General features: G+C 44.5%; 1 protein-coding gene across 3 annotated transcripts in view; it reads left to right on the top strand.

Annotated features, from left to right (window-relative positions):
- NFS1 (NFS1 cysteine desulfurase) overlaps positions 1 to 26,282 on the top strand; it is a 37,399-nt gene that overhangs the window by 4,661 nt on the left and 6,456 nt on the right. For all 3 annotated transcript variants that reach the window (XM_030532799.1, XM_030532800.1, XM_030532801.1), the window contains 6 exons: positions 1,178 to 1,330; positions 5,704 to 5,797; positions 7,677 to 7,811; positions 19,306 to 19,463; positions 22,573 to 22,678; positions 24,103 to 24,184. In XM_030532799.1, the coding sequence (XP_030388659.1) occupies positions 1,178 to 1,330; positions 5,704 to 5,797; positions 7,677 to 7,811; positions 19,306 to 19,463; positions 22,573 to 22,678; positions 24,103 to 24,184 (728 nt within the window). The remainder of the gene's footprint in view (positions 1 to 1,177; positions 1,331 to 5,703; positions 5,798 to 7,676; positions 7,812 to 19,305; positions 19,464 to 22,572; positions 22,679 to 24,102; positions 24,185 to 26,282) is intronic.

Here is a 26,282-nt window from a genome sequence, read left to right on the forward strand (position 1 = left end):
TTTGATCCTTTAACCCACAGATGATTATTTTCCTTGTTAATATTTGGAAGATTTTTCATTCTATGTTATCTCCCTCCAAAGAAGCAGAAAATTATGAATCCTCTCTTAATAAATACTTTCAGAATTCAAAGCTATATATTTTTGGAAGCAGTTGTAAATAACAAAATAGTCTAATTTAATGCAAGTAATCTTTGTAGATTATAATTGAATAAATAATTGGGAAAGGATAGTGATTGTCTCAGGAGGACCTGGATGTTGGGTTATCTCCTCACTCCCTCTTCAGATTGAATGTTGATTTGCATATAATAAACCAGTAAGTAAAATTTACTGGAGTGTTGTGGCTAATTCTCTTCATGAGTAGAGCCCTACCAAATTCATGGTCATGATGCATTTTTCTTGTACCATGCAATCTGGTCTCTTCCCATGAAATCTGGTCTTTAGTATGGGGTAAAAGCACACAATACAGATTTAATGGGGGAGACCAGTGTTTTTCAAACTGGAGGTCCTGACCGAAAAGGGTGTGTGTGCAGAAGTAAGGGTGGCAATATCATACCATGTCCTCCTTACTTCTGTTCTGCTACTGGCAGTGGCTCTGCCTTCAGAGCTGGGTGGCCAGAGAGTGGTGGCCGCTGACTGAGGGCACAGCAATGCAGGCAGCAGCACAGAAGTAAAGGTGGCAATACCATACCAGGCCATCCTTACTTCTGCGCTGCTGCTGGCAGTGGCTCTGCCTTCAGAGCTGGGCTCCCAGCCAGCAGCCACTGCTCTCCAGCTGCCCAGCTCTGAAGGCAGAGCCGCGGCTACCAGCAGAACAGAAATAAGGATAGCAGGACTGCAACCGCTCCTACAATAACCTTGTGACACCCCCCCCAACTCCTTTTATGGTCAGGACCCCTACAATTAGAACACTGAAATTTCAGATTTAAATATCTGAAATCATGATATTTATTATTTTCAAAATCTTATGACTGTGAAATTGACCAAAATGGACTGCGAATTTGCTAGGGCCCTGTTCATAAGAGACTTTCTCCCAATAGCCCTTTCAGACACTGCCACGCTGAGTGACCCTGGGAGAAACTTCCTTTTGCTTGATGTCCTGCCCCTTTGAATTTATATAAATCGCTATCTTTTAAGCAATTTCACAGTAGTTTTATTTTTCATTTAATGTGAACACCAGGGTGTTGCAAGATTCTATAAATCCAGAAAGAAGCATATAATTACAACTCAGACAGAACACAAGTGTGTGCTGGACTCTTGCCGTTATCTGGAGACTGAAGGCTTTCGTGTCACATACTTGCCTGTTAAAAGAAATGGGCTCATAGATTTAAAGGTAAGTTGCTTGTTAGCAAACGTACAAATTCTCCACATAGCACTATCACTTTAGAGGCCTCAGCATCACTTTTGCTGAAGCATTGCTGTTACCCTAAAAACAATTTTATTGATGATCTGTTCCTAATTATTAAAAGACAAAAGAATGGAAATCATACCAGCCAAGTTTTTAAAGGCAGGGTGCACTTTGGAGAAAACTGTTTCTCTGCGTTTTTGATTTATTTCTTTAATTATGGACTTCTGGAGTAAGAGAATGACTGTCATTAAAAGACAGAGGATAGAATGACATTGTGGTGGAATGGTAGTCCCACAATAGATTTTCGTTTTAATTGGAAAGGAAACAATCTATAAATCTTTTTGTTTTGATTTAGAGGATGAATTTTAGATGCTTACTGTAGTTTATGAATTGCTTGAAATTTTTAGGGAATTTTGAAGGGAAAAAAACCCCTAATGTATGAAGCTAGCTATAACTTTCAGAAAAGGACCATGTGATCAAAACATTTCCAGTGTTTAACATTTGTTTTGGATTTTTTTTAAACACTGCTCTAGTGAGCAGACTGAAATGAAATGCATGTGGCTCTTTGCTTGGAGTAGTTATGAAAATGTTAAAATAGCAACATGTTTTGTATGAATGGTTATTAAGGTTTAAAATAGTAATGTTTGAGTGTTGTCACGAGTTCAATTGACATAATGTTACTGATAACATAAGCCATGGTGGCAGCATAAAAGTTTTGTTGATGCAATAACAGAGGGTTTAGGATGAAGCAGGGTACAATGCTGAATGCTTACTGTGGTACCAGAGGAATTCAGAAGGTGCAATTGTAATCTATGCTAACACAATATGGCTCAGTTGCCCTCTGATATTCTTCATGTATTGAAAGTGCGTGCGTGCGCGCGCAGTATTGGTTCCTTGTTTTCTAACAGCGTGAAGGAGTTTCTGCCTTTCACATACATCATTCTTTCCTCTCAAGGTTCCATTCTTTTGCTGTGTTATTGCTCAAGTAACAAGGAAGCTGCCAGGAGTTTCAGAGAGAGAGCTCACCCTTCGGTGCTTGTTTTGGTCTTTTCCCTCTTCGTTTTAATTCTCTCTTTTGCCCAGGTCTTGAGCAAACCTCAGATACTCTCCACTGGGTTTAGACAGATATGATTCCCTCATCTTGGAGGTTGTCACACCAAGGATTTTCTTGAACTTGTGTCCAAACTAATCTCTTATGTGGTATTAGAATTCCACTTGACTCTGCTAGGAGTTGATGCATGCCTTCCTCTCCTCTCCTCTCCTCCTCCCCCCACCAACTTCTTTTCGGTAAAGTCTTGCTTCCTTGGCTTTATCCTGAAACTGACAAAGCATCTGGGAGTCTAGTCACAAATTGTTTTGTTTATCTCTTTTGAACAAAATACCAGGGTACAAAATATACGGGAATGACCAAGTAGGTTATGCTGGTGGAGGAGTGGCACTTCAGGTGAAAGAAAGCAGAGTCAAATATAGTAAAAATATTAAATGAATCAAACCGTAACATAGACTCTCTATAGACAGACATTCCATGCTTGAATACTAAGAGTATAGCAGTAAGAATATTCTCGTGACCAGGATGGTGACTGGCTGCGAAATGCTCGAGGAGACTAGAGAGGCTAAAAGAATTGGAAAAAATACAGAGAAGAGTGACACAGTTATTTAGGGGTATGAGGAGCTTTATATGAGGAGAGATTAAAAAGACAGACTGTTCAGTTTAGAAAAGAGACAGCTAAGTGAGGATATGATAGAGATCTATACAATCGTGAATGGTGTGGAGACAATGAATAAGGAAGTGTTATTTACTCCTTCACATAACACCAGAACCAGCGATCACCTGATGAAATTAAAAGGCAGCAGGTTTAAAACAGACAAAAGGAATTACTTCTTTACACAGCGCACTGTCAAATTGTGGAACTCATAGCCAGGGGATGTTGTGAAGACCAAAAGCGCAACTAGGTTAAAAAAAAGAATGAGATAAGTTCATGGAGGATAGGTCCGTCAATGGCTATTAACCAGGATGTTAATGGATGCAACCCCATGCTCTGGGTGTCCCTAAACCTCTGAGTGCCAGAAGCTGGGACTGGACGACAGGGAATGAATCACTCTATAAATTGCCCTGTTCTATTCATTCCTTCTGAAGCATCTGGCACAAGCCACTGTTGGAAGACATGATACTGGGCTAGCTGGATCATTGGTCTGACCAGTAGGGCTGTTCTTTTGTTTTTTGATCTGCCTAAAATCCTCTTCTAATGGACTCTTGGCTTGTATGGCTGCTGCTGCTTTATAACGATGGTTCCCCTCCACAGCATCAGTACAGGCAATTAACGCTTTTGTGTTGGTTCTCCTAGGCTTCCCCCTCTGAGCCTGAATGATAAGCATCTATGCTGGGCTTTGTGTTCCACCACCTCCCATTCAGTTGTACACACTCCAATCAGGCCATTTCCCACCTTACACAAAACTTAAGTAAATGGCATACAGTGGGGTGCAGTTGGCCTTGATGTATAAATTATTGATGAGATTCTGTGGCCTGTGCAGTACAGGACATCAAACTAGATGAGATGAATGGTTTCTTCTGGCCTTAAAAATGTATTAATCTATGGATTCATCCCTCCCAGCCTCAGGCTGCAATGATTGGGTTTTGGGCCACCAGATACCCATTATTACTTGGGGTATATTCTGCTACACAGGACTGTCAACTTTACTTCTGGGCCAGATACCCAGCTTTGAGTGCTGACTTCTATGTTCTTTTGCATGTAATACATAATTGTTACTCCTGCTCTCAGGTGACTCAACAGTAATTTTCCCTTTTCCCCCCTTCTCCTCCTTCCTTGTGTATTGCACTAATTTTCTTGGATTTGGAGGACTTGCCATTTCTTTGGACGTGTTTTTTATTTATATATATATATATATATATTTTTTTTTAATTAATAAAATACACAAAAAACAAGCTGGCATGAATGTAACCGTGAAAAGATTTCATGGCTGTGACCTAGTCATACATTGTTGTTCATGTGAATATTAAATTATATAGAAATTGAACAGTCATGCTGCTTTTATTTATGTATAAGTAGTATTACTACTAATTGTGGAAATGGGTTCTTTTTTAACTGATAGATCTGCTAGTTGGTGATTGGTGGTGTTCTGCTTGAGTCCTCTGTCTCCTTTTAGAACGTCTGTCAGTTAATTGAATCAGGATTTATTCCAACACCTCCATCATTTTCATTTGTAGTGCCAAAGAACTACAGGAACTTTTTCTTAACTGAATGTAATTTGCTATCAAAACTGAAGCCAAGTGTTGGGTCTGTGCGAGGGGAAATGGAGTCACACACATCCTCCCAATTGAGGCTTAATCAGTTTTGCCTTTATTTTAATACAATTTCAGACAGAATTATTGTCAATACTTATTGTGTCTGGACATACATGGAATAGTTAAATGGGCCAAAGTTACACATTTGGGGACAGCAAAAAGTCCCTCCTCCTTCTGGGGTGGTCATTACCTCCCCATATCTCTTGATCTGGTCCTTCAGTTTCATTCCTCAGTTTCTGATATGGCGTTTCTCCAGTCTTGGATCCATTTTTTCATGTATTCTGATACGTTTTCACATGCTCCATTACATAATTTTCCTCCAATCTGCATTCCATTGAATTGTACGTAACCCATACATATTCAGGTGCAAACATTAATCACCTAATGTCTATAATTTTCTTGATGAATTTGCAGTTTTGGGATCGTGTTGCTCTCGGTCCCAGAAAAAGGGTATTTTTGTTTATCAGTACATGTTCGTACCTCTTAGTTACATCTTCCAGCGTGACACATTACTTATCTTGCCAACAGTGTCATTTTATACAAATCAGCAAATTATATAAAAGAGAAATTAACAAAAAATACCCTCATGCCAGGCAAAGCCTTGGCCTGTGTATTGCCTTATCTAATGCTTCCTCTCTATACATAATTACAGTTTATTAAATATGTAGCTAACAGTGAATCTATTTTATTTATTCACAATCCTTCACTTCTATGTTAGATCAGTATGTGTTTATTGTAGTACATTATCCTAGCTGTTAAAAGAGGAATTTTAGAAAGCACACTCTGTGATACTTTAGTTCAATGTCAACATTTCTTATCTTCTGTAAACACAAATTTGGGTTTTTATTTTACCCAAAGTCCAAAAACTTTGGACTTTTGGATAGCCAAATATTATCAGTGTTTTTCTTGTTAAAATATTTTAGGTTCTCTGGTTTTTAGGCCTTGGGTTTTAGTCTATTTTAGCAGCACCCCAACACTAACCTGTAGGCAGCTTTTGCTTGTACTTTTAGTTACGTCTGGCACTACATCTGTGTCTTTTCAATGTTTTCACCAGGAACTGGAGAATGCACTCCAACCAGACACAAGCTTGGTGTCCATAATGACTGTGAATAATGAAATAGGAGTAAAGCAGCCAATTAGTGACATTGGTAAGTAGGCACTGGCTTCCAGCAACCTAATATAAATGACTCTGACTTGAAAAACGGTATTTGCTGCTTTATATATACAACTACACATGTGGTTCATTATGAAAAATGTTCAGGAGACCAAATAACCAAACTTACCCAGTTTTAGCAATAAAATTGGCTCACAGTACAGGAAAAAGAGTCACTACATTACTGATCATTCTGGGAAGCTGTTTCTCACAGCATGCCAAATGACCTTACATAGAAGGTATGCTCTCCAAAATATGCCCCACAAACTAGCTGTATTTATAGTTACTTGTTTACAAGTTAAAACCACTTTGTATGTCACCCAAGGCTAAAATTCACCAATCAGTTAGCTTTTAACTTATTGTTTTGGTACCGCAGTGTATCCCTTATCTCTTGCTTTTGAACACAGTATTTCAAACCAGTTGGGCCATGAAGGCGCTCCCAACTTAGACCAGGTTAGAACACTCATGTATCTTGATTTTGATAGGGTTTATATTCACTAATGCCAGATGCTGTATTTAGCTTTGCAGGGTGTTGGGGGGGTTGATCTGATGTGTAATACATATCAATAATGTGTGCAATATATATATGAAATATACCTTGGCTAATAGTACTAAAAAGGCATATTGGTGTAATATCAAGTGTAATGAAACTGGGCCCTAAGGAAGCTACATTGTTTTGAAGGATCAGAAGCAATCCATTGGCCTGTCTTGTCTGAGACTGTTTTGAGGATGGTTTTGCTGTCTCAAACAATATGTTCTTAAATTGCTTTAAAATGTAAACTGGAACTGCATCTGATATTTTTAACAGGGAGTTGTTACAGTCATGTAACCTTATAATGAGAGTGAGGTGCACTGTTTTCTGCTCCTACCTGGCTTTTGCAATTTAAAGCAAAGTTTTGCTCTTGGCTGCCAAAATTACTACTTGTTCACAATCTGAAATACACACATTGTGTGTTTGGAGAATCCTAGGGAACAGTAGTGCAAAATGAGACCTAGAAATGAATCAGCTGCGGATCAAATGAGAGTTTACAATGATCTGGCAGGAAAAAAGGTCACTGTTGGTCTCTCTGCCCGGAGGCCCATTGTGTCATAGGGTGGTAATAGTTTCTCTCCGTGTGGATATTGTGCAGCTACAATTGGAATATTGCTCACTTCTGGGCACCAGAAAGTTACTGTCAGTCTGAAGAAAGTTCAGAGAGGAGGAGCCACAGTGAGGTGGGAACTGAGAGTATTGCTTCTGTTTTTTGAGTAAAAATTAAAAGCTAAATGTGCAGAAGTTGGCTAAGTGACAACATAGTGGGGAATGGATCATAAGCATACAGATACTTGGTGAGTATGAACCCACCAATGAAAGAGAGGAATTATATTAGCCTGATAAATGGGATATTCTTAAAATAAAAGGGAATTAAGAAGTGGAAAATCTAGGTGGACTAGCAGGAGAACTTCCAAAGGCAAATCTGCCAGGTTGTGAGTAGACTTTCCCAAGGAAAGTGATAGAAGCCCCCATCGATTAAGACAAAAGAGTAGTTCCATAGGGGAGAAGTCCTGCATTTGACAAGATGACTTTTTTGTCTCTAACTTCTATGATAAGGAAGCAACTTGTAGCTTTTCTGTTGCTTCTGAATTTCAGCTAGTTCTAGTTGAGCCATGTACAGCTAAGCTTGGGTAAGTGTCAGCTGGAATAGTTTCAAAACAGTCCATAGACAACTAACTAAAAAATTTAGAACAACCTAAGAGTACTCCTTTCTTCTTTCTTTTCCCCACAAAACTGCTCTTGCTCCCTTCAAGGTGACACTTTTCAGGTACATTAATGCATTTAATGAGATAAGTAACTAACTGCCTTGTTTCTTGCTGTTGTGGTGTTCTTATCCCAGGTCAGATCTGCAGCTCTCGTAAGGTTTTCTTCCACACCGATGCTGCGCAGGCAGTTGGTAAAATTCCCATGGATGTCAACGATATGAAAATTGACCTAATGAGCATCAGTGGCCATAAAATCTATGGTCCAAAAGGTATCGATTGATTGTTTTTCTAAGGGATTGATGTTTCCAAGCTTGTCTTGGGGTCACTTTGTTTCAGCATGCATTCTGTGAATTGTACAGATAACTTATAAACTCGTCATACTCTTCTTGAATGAATAGAGATTTTCAGTAATCATTTAACCAGTCATAGCATACTTGGATTATATAGTCTAGTATTTTTTTCTCTTTTTTTATTTTTTTTCAATGCAAAAGAGGCAAAATTATCCAAAGGGCCCTATGACTAGCATGAAGTCTCTGACAGATCACATGAGTGCTAAGGCCTGTGTGTCTCCTTTCTGCCACAGCCTTAATCCATACTCTCTTTCTGCTGTTGGGAAGCAAATAGGTTCCATCAGTGCACAGCATCGCTTCAGAGTGCTCTCTTAACTGATAGTAGTGACTCACTCAACAGCTAGGCAGAATTAAAAGTCTGGTACTACATCTTTCCCATAATCGTACTGTCAGTTCTTGTGCTCTGACTATCATATTTTCCTGTTTGTTAAAATGGTTCTCTCCCCTCACACAAATGGGAGGAAATGAGAGGCTGTCTGAGTATACAGGGTTAACAGTGTAACTAACTAAACACAAAGTGCTCAAAGTAAAACAAAGCAGAAACAGTTTTGTCCAACCCTACTGTTCTAGTGATCTTTGCATTACTTGGGCTGTAGAAAGTTAATTCCTCTGACAGACAGAAATGTCATGAAGGGGCCATTCAGGCTTTGCTGCCAAACCTGCAGTGAGCATTTGGATCGTGCCTGCCCACCATCAAACGTGGGGTGGCTGGAAGGCTCACGTGGTGTTAGCTGCTCACGTTCCACATGGGGCGAAAGTCCAGACAGGGCTGTGTTGTGTTGACTGAGAACTCTAGGGTAACTGGAGCCCCCTGGAGACTCAAAATGCTTTGCTTCATCACTGTTGCCCTGGGAGGGGTCTGGTTCAGGTTCTACCCCTCCTCTTGTTTCACAGGAAATATTTTGTTGCTATTCCACAGCTTCCTCCACTAATATGTGCACTATTTCTGAACACCTTACTACTTCTTCCCCCACCCCGGTGGGACTGGATCCCTGCCACCATCAGGGGGGCGAATGGATTTGGGGGAGAAGGATTTTAGAGGGTAAATGGATTTGCAGGAGAAGGTCAGACACACAAATTTAGGTTTGCAGCCAGTGGCCCCACTTGAGTGGCTTAGAAGGAGACTTCGGATAGGTGTGAAGTAGCTCTGATGTTGACAGTGTTTCTGTAAAGTCACAGTGAGATAGGGCTAGTATCAGCAATCCAAGAGAACACAAGTATGTCATTCCTTCCACTGATTTAGAAATCCTTAACTCAAATCTCTGAAATAGAGAGGGACTGTAGAAGGTGATCATCTCTGAGAACTGTCTTAATTTTTCTCCTTTGGCAATTGTCCATATGGATTGCCACTCTTTGGAGTGGAACAAGCTGTATTGACCCTCCAGAAGGTGAAACTGAGAAGCATTGGTGAAAAGTGATTACAGGATGGAACACCCAATTCAGGAGAGCAATCTGGAAGGCAAATTTATAAGAGTAAAGCTGTGTGTAAGTGCATGTAGAACTCTAAGATACTGGCCTTGCATAGTCCAGTAATAGAGACCATGCAATTGTAGGACGGGAAGGGACCTCAAGAAGTTACCTGGTCCAGTCCCCTGCATCGTGGCAGGACTAAGTATTATCTAGACCATCCCGGACAGGTGTTCATGTAAATTGCTCTTCAAAATCCCCAATGATGGAAATTCCACAACTTCCCTAGGCAATTAATTCCAGTGCTTAACCACCCTGACAGGAAGTTTTTCTTAATGTCCAATCTAAACTGCTCTTGCTGCAATTTAAGCCTATTGAGGATAGGAAAGAAGTAGAGCTTAAGAAGAACAATTTTTCTCACTCCTCCTTGTAACAATCTTTTATGTACTTGAAGACTTATCGTGTCCCCCCAGTCTTCTCTTCTCCAGATTGAAAAAATTGAGTTTGTTTAATCTTCCCCCAGATCATGTTTTCTAGACCTTTAATCATTTTTGTTGCTCTTCTCTGGACTTCTTCCAATTTGTCCACATCTTTCCTGAAATGTGGCACCCAGAACTGACACAATACTCCCATTGAGACCTAAGCAACGCAGAGTAGTGCAGAATTCCTTCTTCTGTCTTGCTTACAAGACTCCTGCTAATGCATTCCAGAATGTTTGCTTTTTTTGCTACAGTGTTACACTGTTGACTCATTTAGTTTGTGATCCACTATGACCCCCAATCCCTTCCTGCAATACTCCTTTCTAGGCAGTCATTTCCCATTTTGTATGTATGCAGCTGACTGTTCCTCCCTACGTGGAGTACTTTGCATTTGTCCTTATTGAATTTGATCCTGTTTACTTCAGACCATTTTTCCAGATCATTTTGAATATTAATCGTATCCTCCAAAGCACTTGCAACCACTCCCAGCTTGGTATTATCTACCAACTTTATAGGTGTACTCTCTATGCCATTATCTAAATCCTTGATTGAGATATTGAACAGAATCAGACCCAGAACTGAGCCCTGCAGGGCCCCATTTGATATGCCCTTCCAGCTAGACTGTGAACAGTTTTTCAACCAGTTATGCACCCACCTTATAGTAGCTCCATTTATGTTGTATTTCTCTAGTTTGTTTATGAGAAGGTCATGTGAGACAGTATCAAAAGCCTTAAAGTCAAAATATACCACATCTACTGCTCCATCCTCCCTGCCCCCCGTCTACAAAGCTTGTTAACACATCAAAGAAAGCTATTCGGTTGCTTTAACACAGTTTGTTCTTGACAAATCCATGCTGACTGTTACTTATCACCTTATTATCTTCTAGGTGTTTGCAAACTGATTGCTTAATTATTTGCTCCATAATCTTGCCAGGTACAGAAATTAAGCTGACTGGCCTATAATTCCCTGGGTTGTCCTTATTCCCCTTTTTATAGATGGGCACTTTATTTGGCCTTTTCTAGTCCTCTGAAATCTCTTCCATCTTCCATGACTTTTTGAAGAGAATCGCCAATGGCTCAGGTATCTCCTCAGTCAGTTCCTTGAGTATTCTAGGATGGATTTAATCAGGTCCTAGTGACTTGAAGACGTCTAATTTGTCAGTAATTTTTAACTTGTTCTTTCCCTATTTAGCCTCTGATCTTGCCTCTCTTTCACTGGCATTCACTATGTTAGATCTCCAGTCGCTACTAACCTTTTTAGGGAAAACTGAAACCAAAAAGGCATTTAGCACATCTGCCATTTTCCCCCCTCATTGAGCAATGGATCTTCCGTGTCCTTAGTTTTCCTCTTGCTTCTAATGTATAATTTGAACCTCTGGATGGCTACAGGGTGGAGCCTGACCTCCCTGGGTATGAATGAAAAGCTTGAGGAAAAATTCAGATGGGCTAATAGCCTGTTTGAACAGAAACCAGAGACCTTTTTAGATGGGAATTTGTTGTTAGAGTGCAGGACTATTTTATCCTTATGGAACGTGGTGTAGGGAGGATCTGCTATCAAATCCGTATCTTGCTAGCTGTGGCTGGTGTTATGAGGAATGCTGTGTTCAGAGAGATGGTACAGGCAACAGTTTTGAAAATATTTGTACAATGGTCCCACAGACTTTATGAGAACAAGATGCTGATCCCATAGCAGAGGTTGTGTGTGTGCTGGAGGAAATATATGTGATGGAAGCCTTTCAGAAATTTGGGTATTGTAAGGGGAATGAAGACTGTCAATTTGTGCATTTGGAGGTGGGGGCAGGGGGAGAGAGATGAGATGTAGCCACATACACTTCAAATAGTCTGAATTTTCTTCAGGTACGCTCCAAAACAAAAGCAATGGAGTACCATATCAGATCAACTCCCTCATGAGTTGCCCACATAGAGAATGTCTTCCTTTTTATTAGTGAGTAGGTCTGTCTGGTCTAAAGGTTTCCTGCTTTCCAGTAGCATCTTTTAAACATTAGCAGATTGTTATAATGATCCCAGAAATCCAGAAGCCAAGCTGTTAGCCAGAGAGCATTTAGATTTGGGTGGAGAATATCATCAATCCTGAGACAAGAGACCTGATTGATTGGGGTCCAGGACTTGTGATTCTGACCACAGTCCCAGGAGGGTCAGAAAATGAAAAACTATCCAGGCTAGTGTCAGCATCCTGGACCCATCCCATCCTGCCTAACTCTGTAAATGTACATAGGACTCCTGACCCCAGTCCAGAAGAAAAAGTGACTGCTGATACTGGGTCCTGTCCCTACAGCAGAACCAGACACACCTGATGCTTTCTTGGTGGCATTGAGATCTAGTTGTGACTTGCCCCAAGTGTGGAATGGGTGATGAAAAGTTGAATCTTTGAGGGGCCACTCATTCTGTTGATTGTAAGCTCTGCTCAAGAAGTCTGCCAAGACATTGCCTTTTGATGAACATGATTTCCTGAGAACTGAAGACACATTGTTGGGCAAATGTGGTCTGTTCAGAAAAAGCTTGGGCCAGGGCTTAGATTCTGTTCCTTGCTCACCAATGGCCTTCCTGTGTAACTTCAGGCAACACAGAATTGTTGTAGCTGGGTTGGTCCCAGGATATTAGCGAGACAAAGGGCCTTGTGTTTCTATCTTTTATTGGACCAGCTTCTTCAGCTCTGTGTAGCTTGAAGTTTGTGCAATAAAAGATAGAAACAAAAGGTAGATGAGGTCATAATTGACCTTGGGCAGGGCACTTAACCTTTCTGGGCGTAGCGCCTCATCTGTAAAATGCAGATAACACTGCCCCACCTCGCAGGGTGTTTGAAGGATAAATATGTTAAAGATTGCAAGGTGTTCAGACACTACAGCATTGGAGGCTGGACAAGTACTTTCAATAATCAGATAGAACCAATCAGATGGCAGATGTGTATGCCACTGCCTCTGAGGAAAAATTGTTACTACCACCATGCTTTTGGTGGCAGTATTTGGTGCTGTGGAAACACAATGGTGGGAAATGCCACCAGTCTCCCCTGTGTAAGGCTAGAAGTTTATTCAATGAGGGAAGGGTGGCTCGAGGTGCAAAAGTGTCTTTCAAAACCATCAAATTAGCTCCTTGCAGTGCAGTTCATCTGATGAGCTGCCCCCAAAAACAGAAAGTGAGACACCCTCTGGAAGGAGTCCTGGCCTGCAGAGTCAAGGACAGTTCTGCCTCTGGCGATGGAAAGGATTGGATGATGGAGCTAAGGAAGTAAGAATACCTACACACAAAAATCAGCCTAGCAAGACCACTTTTGGGGAAGCAGCCCAAGCAGACTGTACCCACAACAGCATTGGCAACAAAATACTTCTGGTTAACCATATACAGGCATGTGACAAAGTTCCTCCTCTACCTTGGTGGGTCTTGCGCTTATTGGCAGATTTGCTCATCTCAGTGATCTTCCCCACAGTCTGAATCAACTCCTCCTGTGTATGATCAGGAGTTGGGAGGTTTGGGGGGAACCCGGGCCTGCCTTCTACTCTGGGTTCCAGCCCAGGGCCCTGTGGATTGCAGCTGTCTATAGTGCCTCTTGTTACAGCTGTGTGACTGCTACCCCTCCCTGGGCTACTTCCCCATGGCCTCCTCCAAACACCTTCTTTATCCTCACCACAAGATCTTCCTCCTGGTGTCTGACAACACTTGTACTCCTTAGTCCTCCAGCAGCACACCCTCTCACTCTCAGGTCCTTGTGCCTCTTGCTCCCAGCTCCTCACACGCACTTCCTCTCCTCTGGCTCCCCCCTCCCTGACTGGAGTGAGCTCCTTTTTAAACCCAGGTGCCCTGATTAGCCTGCCTTCATTGGCTGCAGGTGTTCTAATCAGCTTGTCAGCCTGAATTGGTTCTAGCAGGTTCCTGATTACTCTAGTGCAGCCCCTGCTCTGGTCACTCAGGGAACAGAAAACTACTCATCCAGTGACCAGTATATTTGCCTTCTACCAGACTTGTGTATCCCACTGGTCTGGATCTGTCACATATCCCTCCCCCCTGCTCAACACCAACGGGTTGGGCAGCTAGGGATGCCAGACAGTGCACACGTGACAAGCCATCGGCATTACCATGACGGCTCCCTGCTCTGTGTTGCACACGGAACTGGAAAGGTTGGAGGGATAAGAACCACCTGGTCACCCTTGTGTTCTTCTTGTTCCACTGCATCCATTGAAGAGGGGCATGCTCGGTCACGAGGACAAATCTGCACCCAAGCAAGTAGTAGCGCAGAGCTTCCATGGCCTATTTTACGGCGCGGCACTCTTTCTCCACCACTGCATATTTTTGTTCCCTTGGAAGGAGTTTCCTACTGAGATAGAGAATTGGGTGTTCGTCCTCCCCAACCATCTGTCTGCAGAATAAATTTCTTGGTGAAATCAGGGGCTATCAATATTGGGTTACTGCAGAGGGCAGTCCGTAGGTCTGTGAATACTTCCTCTGTTGCGTCAGACCATCTCACCAGATCAGGCCCACGGGCTTTCACTAGGTCTGTCAGGGGGCTTGCCCTTGTGCAAAGTGGGGGATAAATTGTCGGTAATATCCCACTACACCTAGGAATGCCCGGACTTGTTTCTTGCGACGTGGTCGGGGCCAATTTTGGATGGCCTTCAACTTGTTCACTTGGGGTTTTACCAGACCTTTTCCCACAATGTAGCCAAGATATTTGGCCTCTGTAAACCCTGCAGTGCACTTGGCAGGGTTTGCTGTAAGGCCAGCTCGCCTGAAGGTATCAAGGACTGCCTCCACCTTCTCTAGGTGGATTTCCCAGTCTGGGTTATGAATGACCACATCGTCTAAGTAGGCAGCAGCATAACTGTTATGCAGGTGTAATAGCTTGTCCATGAGGCGCTGGAAAGTAGCTGGGGCCCCATGTAGTCCTAAAGGGAGGACAGTATATTGAAAAAGACCCTCTGGTGTAGAGAACGCAGTCTTTTTTCCTTTGCGTCTTCTGCAAGGGGAATCTGCCAGTACCCTTTTGTCAAGTCTAGGGTAGTCAAGTAACGGGCATTCGCCAGACGATCCACTAGCTCATCTATGCGAGTTATGGGGTACCCATCGAACTGGGATACTTCATTTAGTCGCCAGAAGTTGTTGCAAAACCTTGTGTGCCATCAGGTTTGGACACCAGCACGATTAGGCTGGATCACTGACTGTGGGATTCTTCGATGATCCCCAACTCCAGCATTTTTTTCCTTCTGCTTTTATTTCCTCCCTTTTGGCCGCTGGCACCCGATAGGACCTCATTGTTATTCTGGCCCCAGGGTTCGTGACGATGTGGTGATGTCTCGGTTGTTCGACCTGGTTTTTGTGGAGAACACATCTTGGTTTCGAACATCATCTCAGACACCTCATTCTTCTGGTCTGGAGTTAAATCGGGAGACATTCTCACCTGTTTGGAAGGCTTGTTTTCCTGGATAGTTATGCATGCCTCTTGTGCATGCCAGGGTTTCAGAAGGCTGATGTGATAAATTTGTTCTTATTTTCGGCATTCTGGCTGCCGCACCTTGTAGGTTATTTCCCCCAGGGGTTCAACCACCTCATAGGGCCCCTGCCATTGGGCCAGAAGCTTGCTTTCTGCTGTGGGTACCAACACCATCACCCTATCCCCTGGTTGGAACTGTTGGACTTTTGCCTGGCGATTGTAATAGGTTCTCTGGGCCTTTTCCAAATGTTCCCATTCAATAGGGGTGACCCGGGCTATCCGGTCTCGCATCTGTATTACATGTTCTATTATATTTCTCCCCTCATTGGGTTCCTCTTCCCAAATCTCTTTGGCGATATCTAGTATGCCACGGGGGTGACGTCTGTACAATAACTCGAATGGGGGAAAACCCAGTTGAGGCCTGAGGTACCTCCCGGATAGCAAACATAAGGTAGGGCAGTAGGGACGGGAAGGATTGGGACACCCAACTTACCACCTTCCTTATCATAGCCTTGAGGGTTCGGTTAAACCTTTCTACCAACCCATCAGTCTGCGGATGGCAGACTGAAGTTCTCGGGGTATGTATATGGAGCAGCATACAGAGGTCCTTCATTAGCTTTGACATAAATGGGGTTCCTTGGTCTGTTAATATCTCCTTTGGTAGCCCCACTCGGGCAAAGATCCCCACCAGCTCTTTGGCTATCGTTTTAGAGGCTGTGTTCCACAGGGGGACGGCTTCTGGGTAGTGAGTAGCATAGTCCAAAACAGCAAGTATATATTGGTGGTCCCGAGCCATCTTCTCCAGGGGTCCCACTAGTTCCATGGCTATTCGCTCAAAGGGGACTTCTGTGATGGGAAGGGGTACTAAAGGTGCCCTCAGGCGGGGACGGGGACTGTGCAGCTGACACTCCAGGCAGGACGCACAGTACCTCCACTCTTCTTCATGTACTCCGGGCCAGAAGAACCCTCGTAGGACTCGTGCCAGGGTCTTCTCTACCCCCAAGTGCCCCCCAAAAAGATGACTATGCGCAAGACTTAATACAGCATTCTGGTGTTTTTGAGGTACTAAGATCTGCTGTACCTTCTGCCCCTGTACTGGTGCAACCCGGTGTAAGAGATTCTTCTTCATTATGAAGTAGGGTCCTGGTCCCTGGGTTCTCCCTTCCACGGGGACTCCTTCTATTTCAGTCACCTTCTTTCTAATATTGTTGTACCTTGGGTCTTCAGTCTGGTCCCCTTCAAAATTTCCTCTTCCGGGGCTAATCTGCCCAAGATCTAGGGGCCCAGTCTCTGTTGCCTCTGCTGGTTCAGAAGCGTTAGGGTGGGGGTCAGACTCAAGTGCTTCTCCCTCCTGGGTGGCCTTCTTTTCAGCTGCTTGGGTCCACCTACCTACGAGAGCGACCCTCTGGCTTTGGGCCAGTATTCAGGTTCCCAAGGCCTTAGCTGCCCTCCTTTTCCTTTTCGACTTTCTACCCTGTTTGGGAATGTGAAATATCTCCAGATTTATTTTCGAGAAGACTGGGGGTTGACAGTCTACTGTGGATGCCTCACTAACTTCAGGGTTCCCCTCTTTCTCCAATCCTCCTCCTGGGAGTAAGTCTCTAAACCCTAGGAAGTCCCTCCCTATGAGTACCGGGTATAGGCATTTAGGGACTACACGTGCTGCTACCTCAGTATGTTCCCCTGAATCTCAAGTTTTACTGGGATGGTGGGGTAATAGCCAACTGTCCCATGGACGCCCGTTATCCCTGTACGCTTAACCCGCAGCAGCTGACTACACTTCACAAGCTTCCCCGAGACAAGCGTGATAGCACTCCCCAAATCAACCAGTGCTGTGGTCTCTACCCCATTTAGCTTTACTGGTCTGGTGTACATATGTGGGGTTAGTGAGGCCCCCACAAGGTGGATTAGGGAGCATGGGTCTGCCCATTTCCCCAGATTACACTGTATAGGTTTCTCAGCATTGGGACACTGTGCAGCTATATGTCCCCACTCCCCGTAGGCATAACATTTGTGTGGAGCCCTAGGCATTCCCTGGTCTCTTGGTTTGGGCAGTCTAACATCACGATCCTCTTCTCCTTCAGTGCTCTGACTCTTTGTGGCTTCTGGTGGGCCTTCAGCCCCTCTCTTTTTCCACCTGTGATCCCCTGGTTGCCCAGTCACCCAAGCTCTAGAGCTTGGTGCTGCTAGTTTAACCCGGGGTGCCTCTTCCTTAACTTGTTGGGTCAGCTCCCTTGCTGTCCTTCGCCTCTCTACCAGTGCGACAACCTCATCATAGGTGGAGGGTTCATTCTGGCTTACCCAAGCATGAAGGTCTGGCAGTAGCCCCCTCGTGTATCGGTCGATGACCAGAACCTCTAGTATCTCTTCCGGACTCTGGGATTCCGTTGGCAACCACTTTCATGCGAAATAGATGAGGTTATACAATTGGGACCACGGGGTTTTGTTTTCCTGGTACCTCCACTCATGATACCACTGGGCCCACACTGCAGTTGTTACCCGAGATCTGGCCAGGATCTCTGCCTTCAGCTGGGGGTAGTCTGCTGCAGCCTCTTCAGGCAGATCATAGTAGGCCTTTTGGGCCTCCCCACAGAGGACTGGGGCAAGGATGCCAGACCACTGATCTCGAGGCCAGGCCTCCCGTAAAGCTGTCCTCTCAAAGGCCAGAAGGTATGCCTCTACATCATCCTCCCATGTCATTTTCTGCAGCCAATGGCTGGCCCATATGATCTGCGTCCCATCATGGCCGCAGTTCAGCTCTGTAAGGGTCTTTATCTGGTTTACCAGTTCCCGCAACATAGCTCGGTCTTGAGAAGCCTGGTCCATCAGCAGGCGATTAGTTTCTTGCTGCAGCCGCACTGCCTCCTGTTGGGCAGCTGCCTGGACACGGGTACCCTCCTGCTGGGCCGCCGTAGCTTGTATCAATGCCCATACTAAGTCATCCATTGTGGTGAAAAAAAAAAAATGCTCTACCTTTTTTTTTTTTTTTTTTTAATCACCCTCCTTCTTCTGCCGCGCTGTGCACCCCAAAATCCCACCGCTGACACCAGTTGTGACAAAGTTCCTCCTCTACTTTGGTGAGTCCTGCGCTTATTGGCAGATTTCCTCACCTCAGTGATCTTCCCCACAGTCTGGGTCAGCTCCTCCTATGTGCAATCAGGAGTTGGGAGGTTTGAGGGGAACCCGGGCCAACGCTCTACTCTGGGTTCCAGCCCAGGGCCCTGTGGATTGCAGCTGTCTATAGTGCCTCCTGTAACAGCTGCATGACAGCTACACCTCCCTGAGTTATTTCCCCATGGCCTCCTCCAAACACCTTCTTTATCTTCACCACAGGACCTTCCTCCTGGTGTCTGATAATGTTTGTACTCCTTAGTCCTCCAGCAGCACACCCTCTCACTCTCAGGTCCTTGTGCCTCTTGCTCCCAGCTCCTCACACACACTTCATCTCCTCTGGCTCTCCCGCTTCCTAACTGGAGTGAGCTCCTTTTTAAACCCAGGTGCCCTGATTAGCCTGCCTTGATTGGCCGCAGGTGTTCTAATCAGCCTGTCTGCCTGAATTGGTTCTAGCAGGTTCCTGATTACTCTAGTGCAGCCCTGCTCTGGTCACTCAGGGGACAGAAAACTACTCAGCCAGTGACCAGTATATTTGCCCTCTACCAGACTCCTGTAACCTACCGGCCTGGGTCTGTCACAGCAGTAACATCCAAAAGTGGGGAAATGATTAGGGTAGCACTGGGGACGTTGTGCTCTGAGCACACTGAACCTTTTGTTGCCAAAGCAAACTGGGGAAAGGTTGAGACCTCTCCATCTCAGACACTCAGAACCATGCAGGAGGGGACAGTTGTCTGGGGGAGAACTAGCTTCAGTGCACACTGGTTTCTGGAAGATTCTGAGTTCATACACCTGTGGGTGCTTCTTTCTCTCTCTCTCTCCTATCCTCCCCCCACCCCCCACCCCCGACAGGGATCCAGATGAGCAGTTCTCGAAGGAGAAGGAGGTGGTCTCTTTCAGTGCTGGTATCCTTTGTGGTAATTTCAAAAGTGTCTATGTCCTGAACATGCCCAACTTCTTTGTTTGTTTTCAAGGGGTTGGTGCCATCTATGTTCGCCGTCGGCCCCGGGTGAGGTTGGAACCTTTACAGAGTGGGGGAGGCCAGGAGAGAGGAATGCGATCTGGGACTGTGCCTACACCTTTAGCAGTTGGCCTTGGGGCAGCGTGTGAAGTGTCTCAACAAGAGATGGAGGTATATGGAGATCAATTCTGTCTCATGTTCCTGTATAATAGTACATGAAGTGTTCTTAGATTCTTTCCTGCCCATCATGCATGGGCTACAATGAATCTTTCCATTGGCCCCTTTAATGGGACCACATTTCACTCCAAAGAAGTCCTTTTCCAGCGTGAACACCTGCAAGATTGGCAGGCTGGATTCCGATTCTCACTGTTGAGACTGAAGATTAAAGTGATTCACCTGATGTAGATTTGAGTGAGCCCCTTGAAGTCTTCCCTGCAGACATTTCTGGGGGATTGGAAGGTGATCTTGAAGCCACTTCTGCTTTAGACTAGTTTCAATCTATTGGTTTTCTGCAACAGTGTTGCAGACAAAATAACCCAGAGGTTTTTTTATATAGGCCAAGTGGATTTATATGAACATATAACATAGTCGCAGGAAATCTGTCCATGGAGCCCAAGCCCATTCCAGCCAGGCAACAATTAGTCATCTGAGCTGTGTAGTCTATGGAAGCTCCGTTGGAGGCCATGCTCCTGCAGAATTGTATGTTCTGCAGTCTCACTCTGATTGCTCGTCTAGTTCTGCAGAATGTATAATCACCACACGCCCAGGGCATGCCTACCAGAACCTGCAGTCAAACCTCTCAATAGTCAAGCCTGCCAATGTACAGTACATGCCACTCAAATGTGGGGCATATGACTGAAATGTGGAATTACTCCCTGCTCTGGCCCCTCAGGGGAACGCTTGCCCTTCTCCCTAGAGGGGGTTTTCCCCATTAAGCTAAGATTGCCCCCCTGGCACAAAGTAATGCTGTCCTCCGCTAAATGAAATTAAATGTATCCTGGGTTTACCTTTGCTGGCTCCTTTGCTGCTGGTGGTGCCCTTCTGGCATCCAGAACGCTCCTAGCTGCTGCTGCTTTGGTTCACCCCATTTCAAGGAGCAGAGAGGGGCCTCTGAGGGAGAGACCCAAGAGCAGCTTGAACTGATATTTTTGCAAGAGGGGAGGTGGGCATGGAGTAGCTCCCAATTCTTTGTTCTGCCTGTGAAGAGCCTGGCGGCTCAGGCCCTGCTCCACTCCTTCCTCTCCCTGGGGGACACGTATAGACTCCACTCTGCTCCATCAAAAACAGTTAGCTTCTGCACCACCTGGTCCCTCCCTCCAAGGTCCCTCTGCTCCTTTACGGGAGGGATTGGCGAGTGGTAGGGGAAGAGGGGCCTAACAAGTGCAAAGTTTGTGATTGAAGTAGAACAGCAGAAGCCATCTGCCCTGAATGCAGAGGGATCCACCTAATGCGGAGTGCTTGAGAGGTCTGCCTGTGGTGCAGATAGGCTTTGCCAGAACCAGAGTTCTCTCCCCTCCTCCCAGTGTACATCTCTGGTTCAAAATAACCAATAGGCGGCTCATGCTATCCACATCTGGTGGAAGGATCTGCTTCTTCAAAGCTTATAAACCCTATGTGAGTCATTGCCAGAGAACTTGAGAGAGTCAGTAAAATTGTCCATGGTCTGGAAGGAAAATCCATAGTATGCAACTGTCTATAATAGGGTTGTCTATCACTGCAATCTGTATTCTCTAACTCTGTAATCAATCAGTCACATTTTCCAGAAATAATCAAAAGGCCCAGTCCTCAGTGAGGACAACAAGGTGGACTAATTTTGGAGTTTCTGTGCCTAGTCATTTTTATGGTAGATGTTCCAAAAAAAACGAGAAATACTTTTCAAAAATTAAACGCTTAATAGTTTTCAAATTGTTTTACCTGACCAACAGCTTGTTAGATTACCCACATGCTTGTCAGAGGAACACATGTAAGAAATCTTGGGTGGGTTGATATCATACCAAAGCCGTGCTTAGAGCGCTGTCCTGCAGCGCGGCATGATAGATGTGCCTGTCTGTTTCCCTTCTTCAGAGTCCCCAGAACTCCACAGGACATTTTCTTGACTCACTAATACTCTGCTTGGGGTGAGTTTATTATAAGCATAGTACAAAATAGTCCTTAAAAAAAAGTCCCCCGATGTAATCCGTTTATCACCTCCATGCATGTAGTCCTAAGTATCTCATATCCTCTAATCCATCAACATAGCACATACCATTCTCCAGCATTTTCTACCACACCCAGACTCTTCTCTGGGCCTCTCCTGCCCTTTTACCAGGACAGCCACCCCAGCCCTTCCAGATGGACTGCAGCCCTGATTTTCCCAGGGGGATCCCCAAGAGCCTGTCTGTTGGGAGGTCATCCCTTACTCCTGCTGGCCCTCAGCTGTCTTTTTCTCCAGTATGGAGACTTCACAGGTAAACCCCCCACTGCTCCTCTGCCTTCAGCCCTCTCTGGCCCTCTGCTTCAGCTTTCTGACTTGGGGAAGATTAGCAGGCAAACCCCACTGCTGCTCTTCAGCCTTCTCCCAGGAGCCACCTACAGCCTCGTAGCTATGGCAGCTCTCACTTGCTTGAACTGAATCTTGGTGTGCCCCAGGTGCCAGATTATAAACCCAATTAGGAGGCAGCTGATGAGTCAAGTGCACTGATCTCTTCTCTGTTAAAGGGCCTTTGCCATCCTATCACAGTTAATTATGGTGAAGTTGAAGGGCATATATCCCACATGGTCAGTTTCCTGAAATTTCAAGGGATATGCCTTGGAGGACCGTGGTCCTTCCAGTCATACTGTAGTTTCTAGACAATCAGCAATTCTCTTATTACTGAATCCAGCAAGCAGGTCTTCAGAAAGAGAACTGGGTGCACATAACTCAGTGTGGCTAGGCCCCCTAGCTGCCATAGTGAGGCAGACATCTCCATTATGCAATGGGCATTTCTGACCATAGCAAAACAGGAGCGCTCTGTCATACTGCAAACTACTCTGTCACTTTAACCATTATCTAAAGAGTTGTAATATTGAAACTCAAACCTTTTGTGTTTATATGAAAGGTCACTTGATAGTTCTTATGGGTAAAGTTTTCTTAACTGATAATTTGGTTTGTTTTGGGCAGCAGGCTGAGCTGGCAAATACCAAACTGTTAACTCAAAGAATTGTTTTAAAAAATAAGTCATGTGTGTGGTTGGTAAAGGAGGGAGAGTTGAACCCATCAGCCATTTATTAGACTGATCTCTCTCTTGCTTTCTTTTGTTAGTATGACTATAAGCGAATCTCTGTATTGGCGGACCGACTCGTTACAAAAATAATGACTGAAATTCCAGATGTGGTTATGAATGGAGACCCAGAGCATCACTATCCAGGTATTAGCAGAACCTCATATTTCTCTGGTTACAGAATCCACCCCTTTCTGCAAACTCTGCTTTTTCTGTAATTTTGTAAATAGAAGTTTTTAACCTATCTGGTTGAGATGAAAATGTTCTAGAAGGTCCCTTAATGTGAACTAATACAGTGATGACTTCCTAAGATTGCAGGCAGCCTCATGCTGTATGTCTGAGAGCTAGGAACTGCCCCACTCATCTCAATGATATGTTGATGCTCAGCCCTAATAATAGAACCTTAAAAGGATAGGTTGAAACTTCCACTGCTGCTCATTTTAACAGACATATCTGGCTAGTTGTCTGGATGCAGTGGTGGTGATATGGGATGGAGTGACTGGTTGCTTTGTGAATGGTTAGTGAAGCCATGACCCTGTTCTGTCTCTCTGGTTCTTGGCTGGCTGGTTTTTGCTCACGTGCTCAGGGTCTAACTCTTTGCCATATGTGGGGTCAGGAAGGAATTTGTCCCTGGTCAGACTGGCTTTCACTTGGATTTTTTTCACCTTCCTCTGCAACATGTGGATGCGGGTCACGTGTCAGGATTATCTGAGTATATCTCACTTAATGCCTGCCTTTGGAGGGGCCTCAGGCACTGGGGCACCTCAGTCCCTCCTGTTCTCTGCCTGTGGCACCTCGGTCCCTCCTGTTCTCTGCCTGTGGCACATAGTAGTCTAGGCTTCTATAGGTGGGCATACTTTGGTCTCATTTTTGTTGTTGGGTTTAGTGTGGGGGTGGTGTTGGTGGTCTGTGATCTACAAGAGGTCAGACTAGTTCTGGTGACCCCTCTGGCTTTGCCAGACATCTTGTTGCCCCTGATGCTTTTATAGAAGTATTTTATTCTCTTGTAACAGCTTCCCCTGTGCAATTATACCCTGTCAGTATAAAAGACTGAGACAGTTTGACATTTTGTGGATAAAAAAAAAAAGTTTAAATGCCAAAGCTGAAGTCTGTGTTGGATTTAGTACCAGAATGACTAACCGGGGGCACAGACTTTGTTATTTAGTTATTAATTCAGTAAAAACTCCTAGTTAATATAAACCCAGCAGCTGCTGCAGGAATGTCAGTGCACTTTAGGAATGATGGGGTTGAGTTCCAGTGAACTGTAGAGTCCTTGGACTACTTCCTTTTGGTCTATAGCCTGTTCCAGAACTCAGGCCAAGTGACTGAAATAGGGATTAGTCAGTCGCTATGCAGAGGAAAGGGAAGAGAAATCCTGAGGGACTCCGCAGCCTTGATGGCCAATCCTATAGGCCCTCTAACCTCTGCCTGCCCTGCCTTGAACCTGAGTCTGCATGTAGGGAGCCCAGTAGAACTTGGCTTAACGTGGTACAGTAGAATGGCACCCCCCTATGATGTGGGTTAGGACTTTCCCTGGAGTTCAACTGACACTATTTTTTTAAACTATGCAGGCTGCATCAATTTATCTTTTGCGTATGTGGAAGGAGAGAGTCTGCTGATGGCTCTGAAAGATGTGGCTCTGTCTTCAGGAAGGTAAGTATGGAAAATTCGGGCAGAAAAGGAAGCTTTTGCTAAAGCACTCTTGAGAGAGAATGCTGTCTGCTGATGGAATCACACATCTGGGAGTAGGCACCTCTATGCCCTTTATTCACTCTATCAGTCTGAAATGCAGGTGTACTGTGAGATGGGACTCTCTAAAAATGGCTCCTTGGGTCACCACATCAGATCTGTTCCGTTTACAAGTAAAAGTGGGTTTTTCTAACTGCCAGCCTTGCAGACTCAACCTGGAATCTGAGAGTCAAGCTAGACTCTTTTTTTTTTTTTTTCCCTTCGTATTCATCACCTCTGGTATGATTCTCCAGCAAAATGCTGTCCTCAGTTTCGCCTGTGTAACCTCATGGCCTTCAGTAAAATTTCACAGGAATAATGGTGAGCATCATTTGATGATTGTAGGGATACATATGCAACCCCACTAAGGAAAGTAGTTAACAATTCCTGTGTTTGATGCACAAGCAGTAAGAGAATCCAGTGCACTTTCTCAGATCTCTGTTGACTCTGCAGGGCTGACAGTAGTAAAATCTTTTTATCACTAACATCAGCAGATCTGATACTGATACACATGGAGAGCAAGTCTGAAGAACACAAATGTGCCATTTTTACTTTACTTTTCAGAGTAATGATCTGAACTGGAAATTTATCAGCCAGAAATGTGTTGGTTCTAGTAAGCAGAGCAGTTTGAAAGGAAAATACTTTCTGAATCCAGCTGAAACTAAATACAACCCTGTCAAGAGGCCCTGCAGTTAGAGCTATCATCTTAGTCCACATCTTTCCATTTGTGCATGTTGCAAAACTACTGAGCAGGTGATCAGCGTGGGAACCTGTTCACTTGAAACCCTGCTCTGCCCGTACTGGATGTGTTGCAGGTTACGGGAGAGGTGTGTTGGCTGTATCCAGGGGCTGCAGGTTAGCCACAGAGCTGCCTGTACAATATCTAGCAGTGGCTAACTCTAGGAGTCCTTCCCTCCCTTGAAGGACCACTAACTTCATGTGGATTTGGGTTCTCTTCTCCCCGCCCCCCCCCTTTTTTTTTCAAGAAGAACATGGACCATTTTTACTATATTAGAATCTTTTTCAGTACTTAGATTTTGCTTTGTTAGTACTTAGAAATAGCTTCCTTTTCTGTGCCTCAAGTTTCCCCTCTGTAAAATGGGGGTAATTATACTTACCCACTTTTGATGTAAGCTGCAGCAGTGCTGACTAAAGTCTCACTCAGGATTCCAGGCCTTTACATTTGTCACTTTTCAGATTCTCTTGGTACTTGAGGGGTCAAAAGGTGGTTTTCAAAGCCATGTTTGATCTTTGGTTTATAGAAATGTGTCCCTTGGTGCATTGCCATCCTCTGTCCTGATCTGCTCTGAAGAATTCTTCTTCTGCTCTTCCTTTTCTACTCCCCCTCTGTTCTTCTAAATCTTCATTTTGCATCTGCCTCTTTCTGTCTCTCTCAGCTGGCAACATCTGGCCTAACACAAGGAGAGCAGGGTTATAGAATCATAGGCGTGGAAGTGGCCTTAAGAGGTCCTCTGGTCCAGTCCCCTGCATTGAGGCAGGGCTAAGTATTATCGAGGCCATCCCTGATAGGTGTTTATCTATCCTGATCTTAAAAACCTCCAATGACAGAAATACAGCAACCTCCTTAGTTAATTTCTTCCAGTGGTTAACTAACCTGACAGGAAGTTTTTCCTAATATCTATCCTAAAATCTCCCTTGCTGCAATTTAAGCTTATTACTACTTGTCCTCTCCAAAATGGTTAAGGAGAATAATTTAACACCCTCCTATTTACAGGACTGGCTCCAGGCATCAGCCCAACAAGCAGGTGCTTGGGGCGGCACGTCCGGCAATTCGGCAGCAGGTCCCTCACTCCCTGTTGGAGGGAAGGACCAGCCACCAAAGACTGGAGCGGTGGCGGTAGAGCTGATCGTGACCAAGGCTTTTTTTTTGGCTGCTTGGGGTGGTAAAAACCCTGGAGCTGGCCCTGCCTGTTTATAATACCCTTTCTTGTTCTTAAAGACTTATCATGCCTCCCCTCCCCCAGTCTTCTCTTCTCCAGACTAAACAAACCCAATTTTTTCA

Source organism: Gopherus evgoodei, chromosome 14 (genome assembly GCF_007399415.2).
Source record: "Gopherus evgoodei ecotype Sinaloan lineage chromosome 14, rGopEvg1_v1.p, whole genome shotgun sequence".
Classification (NCBI taxonomy): Eukaryota; Metazoa; Chordata; order Testudines; family Testudinidae; genus Gopherus; species Gopherus evgoodei.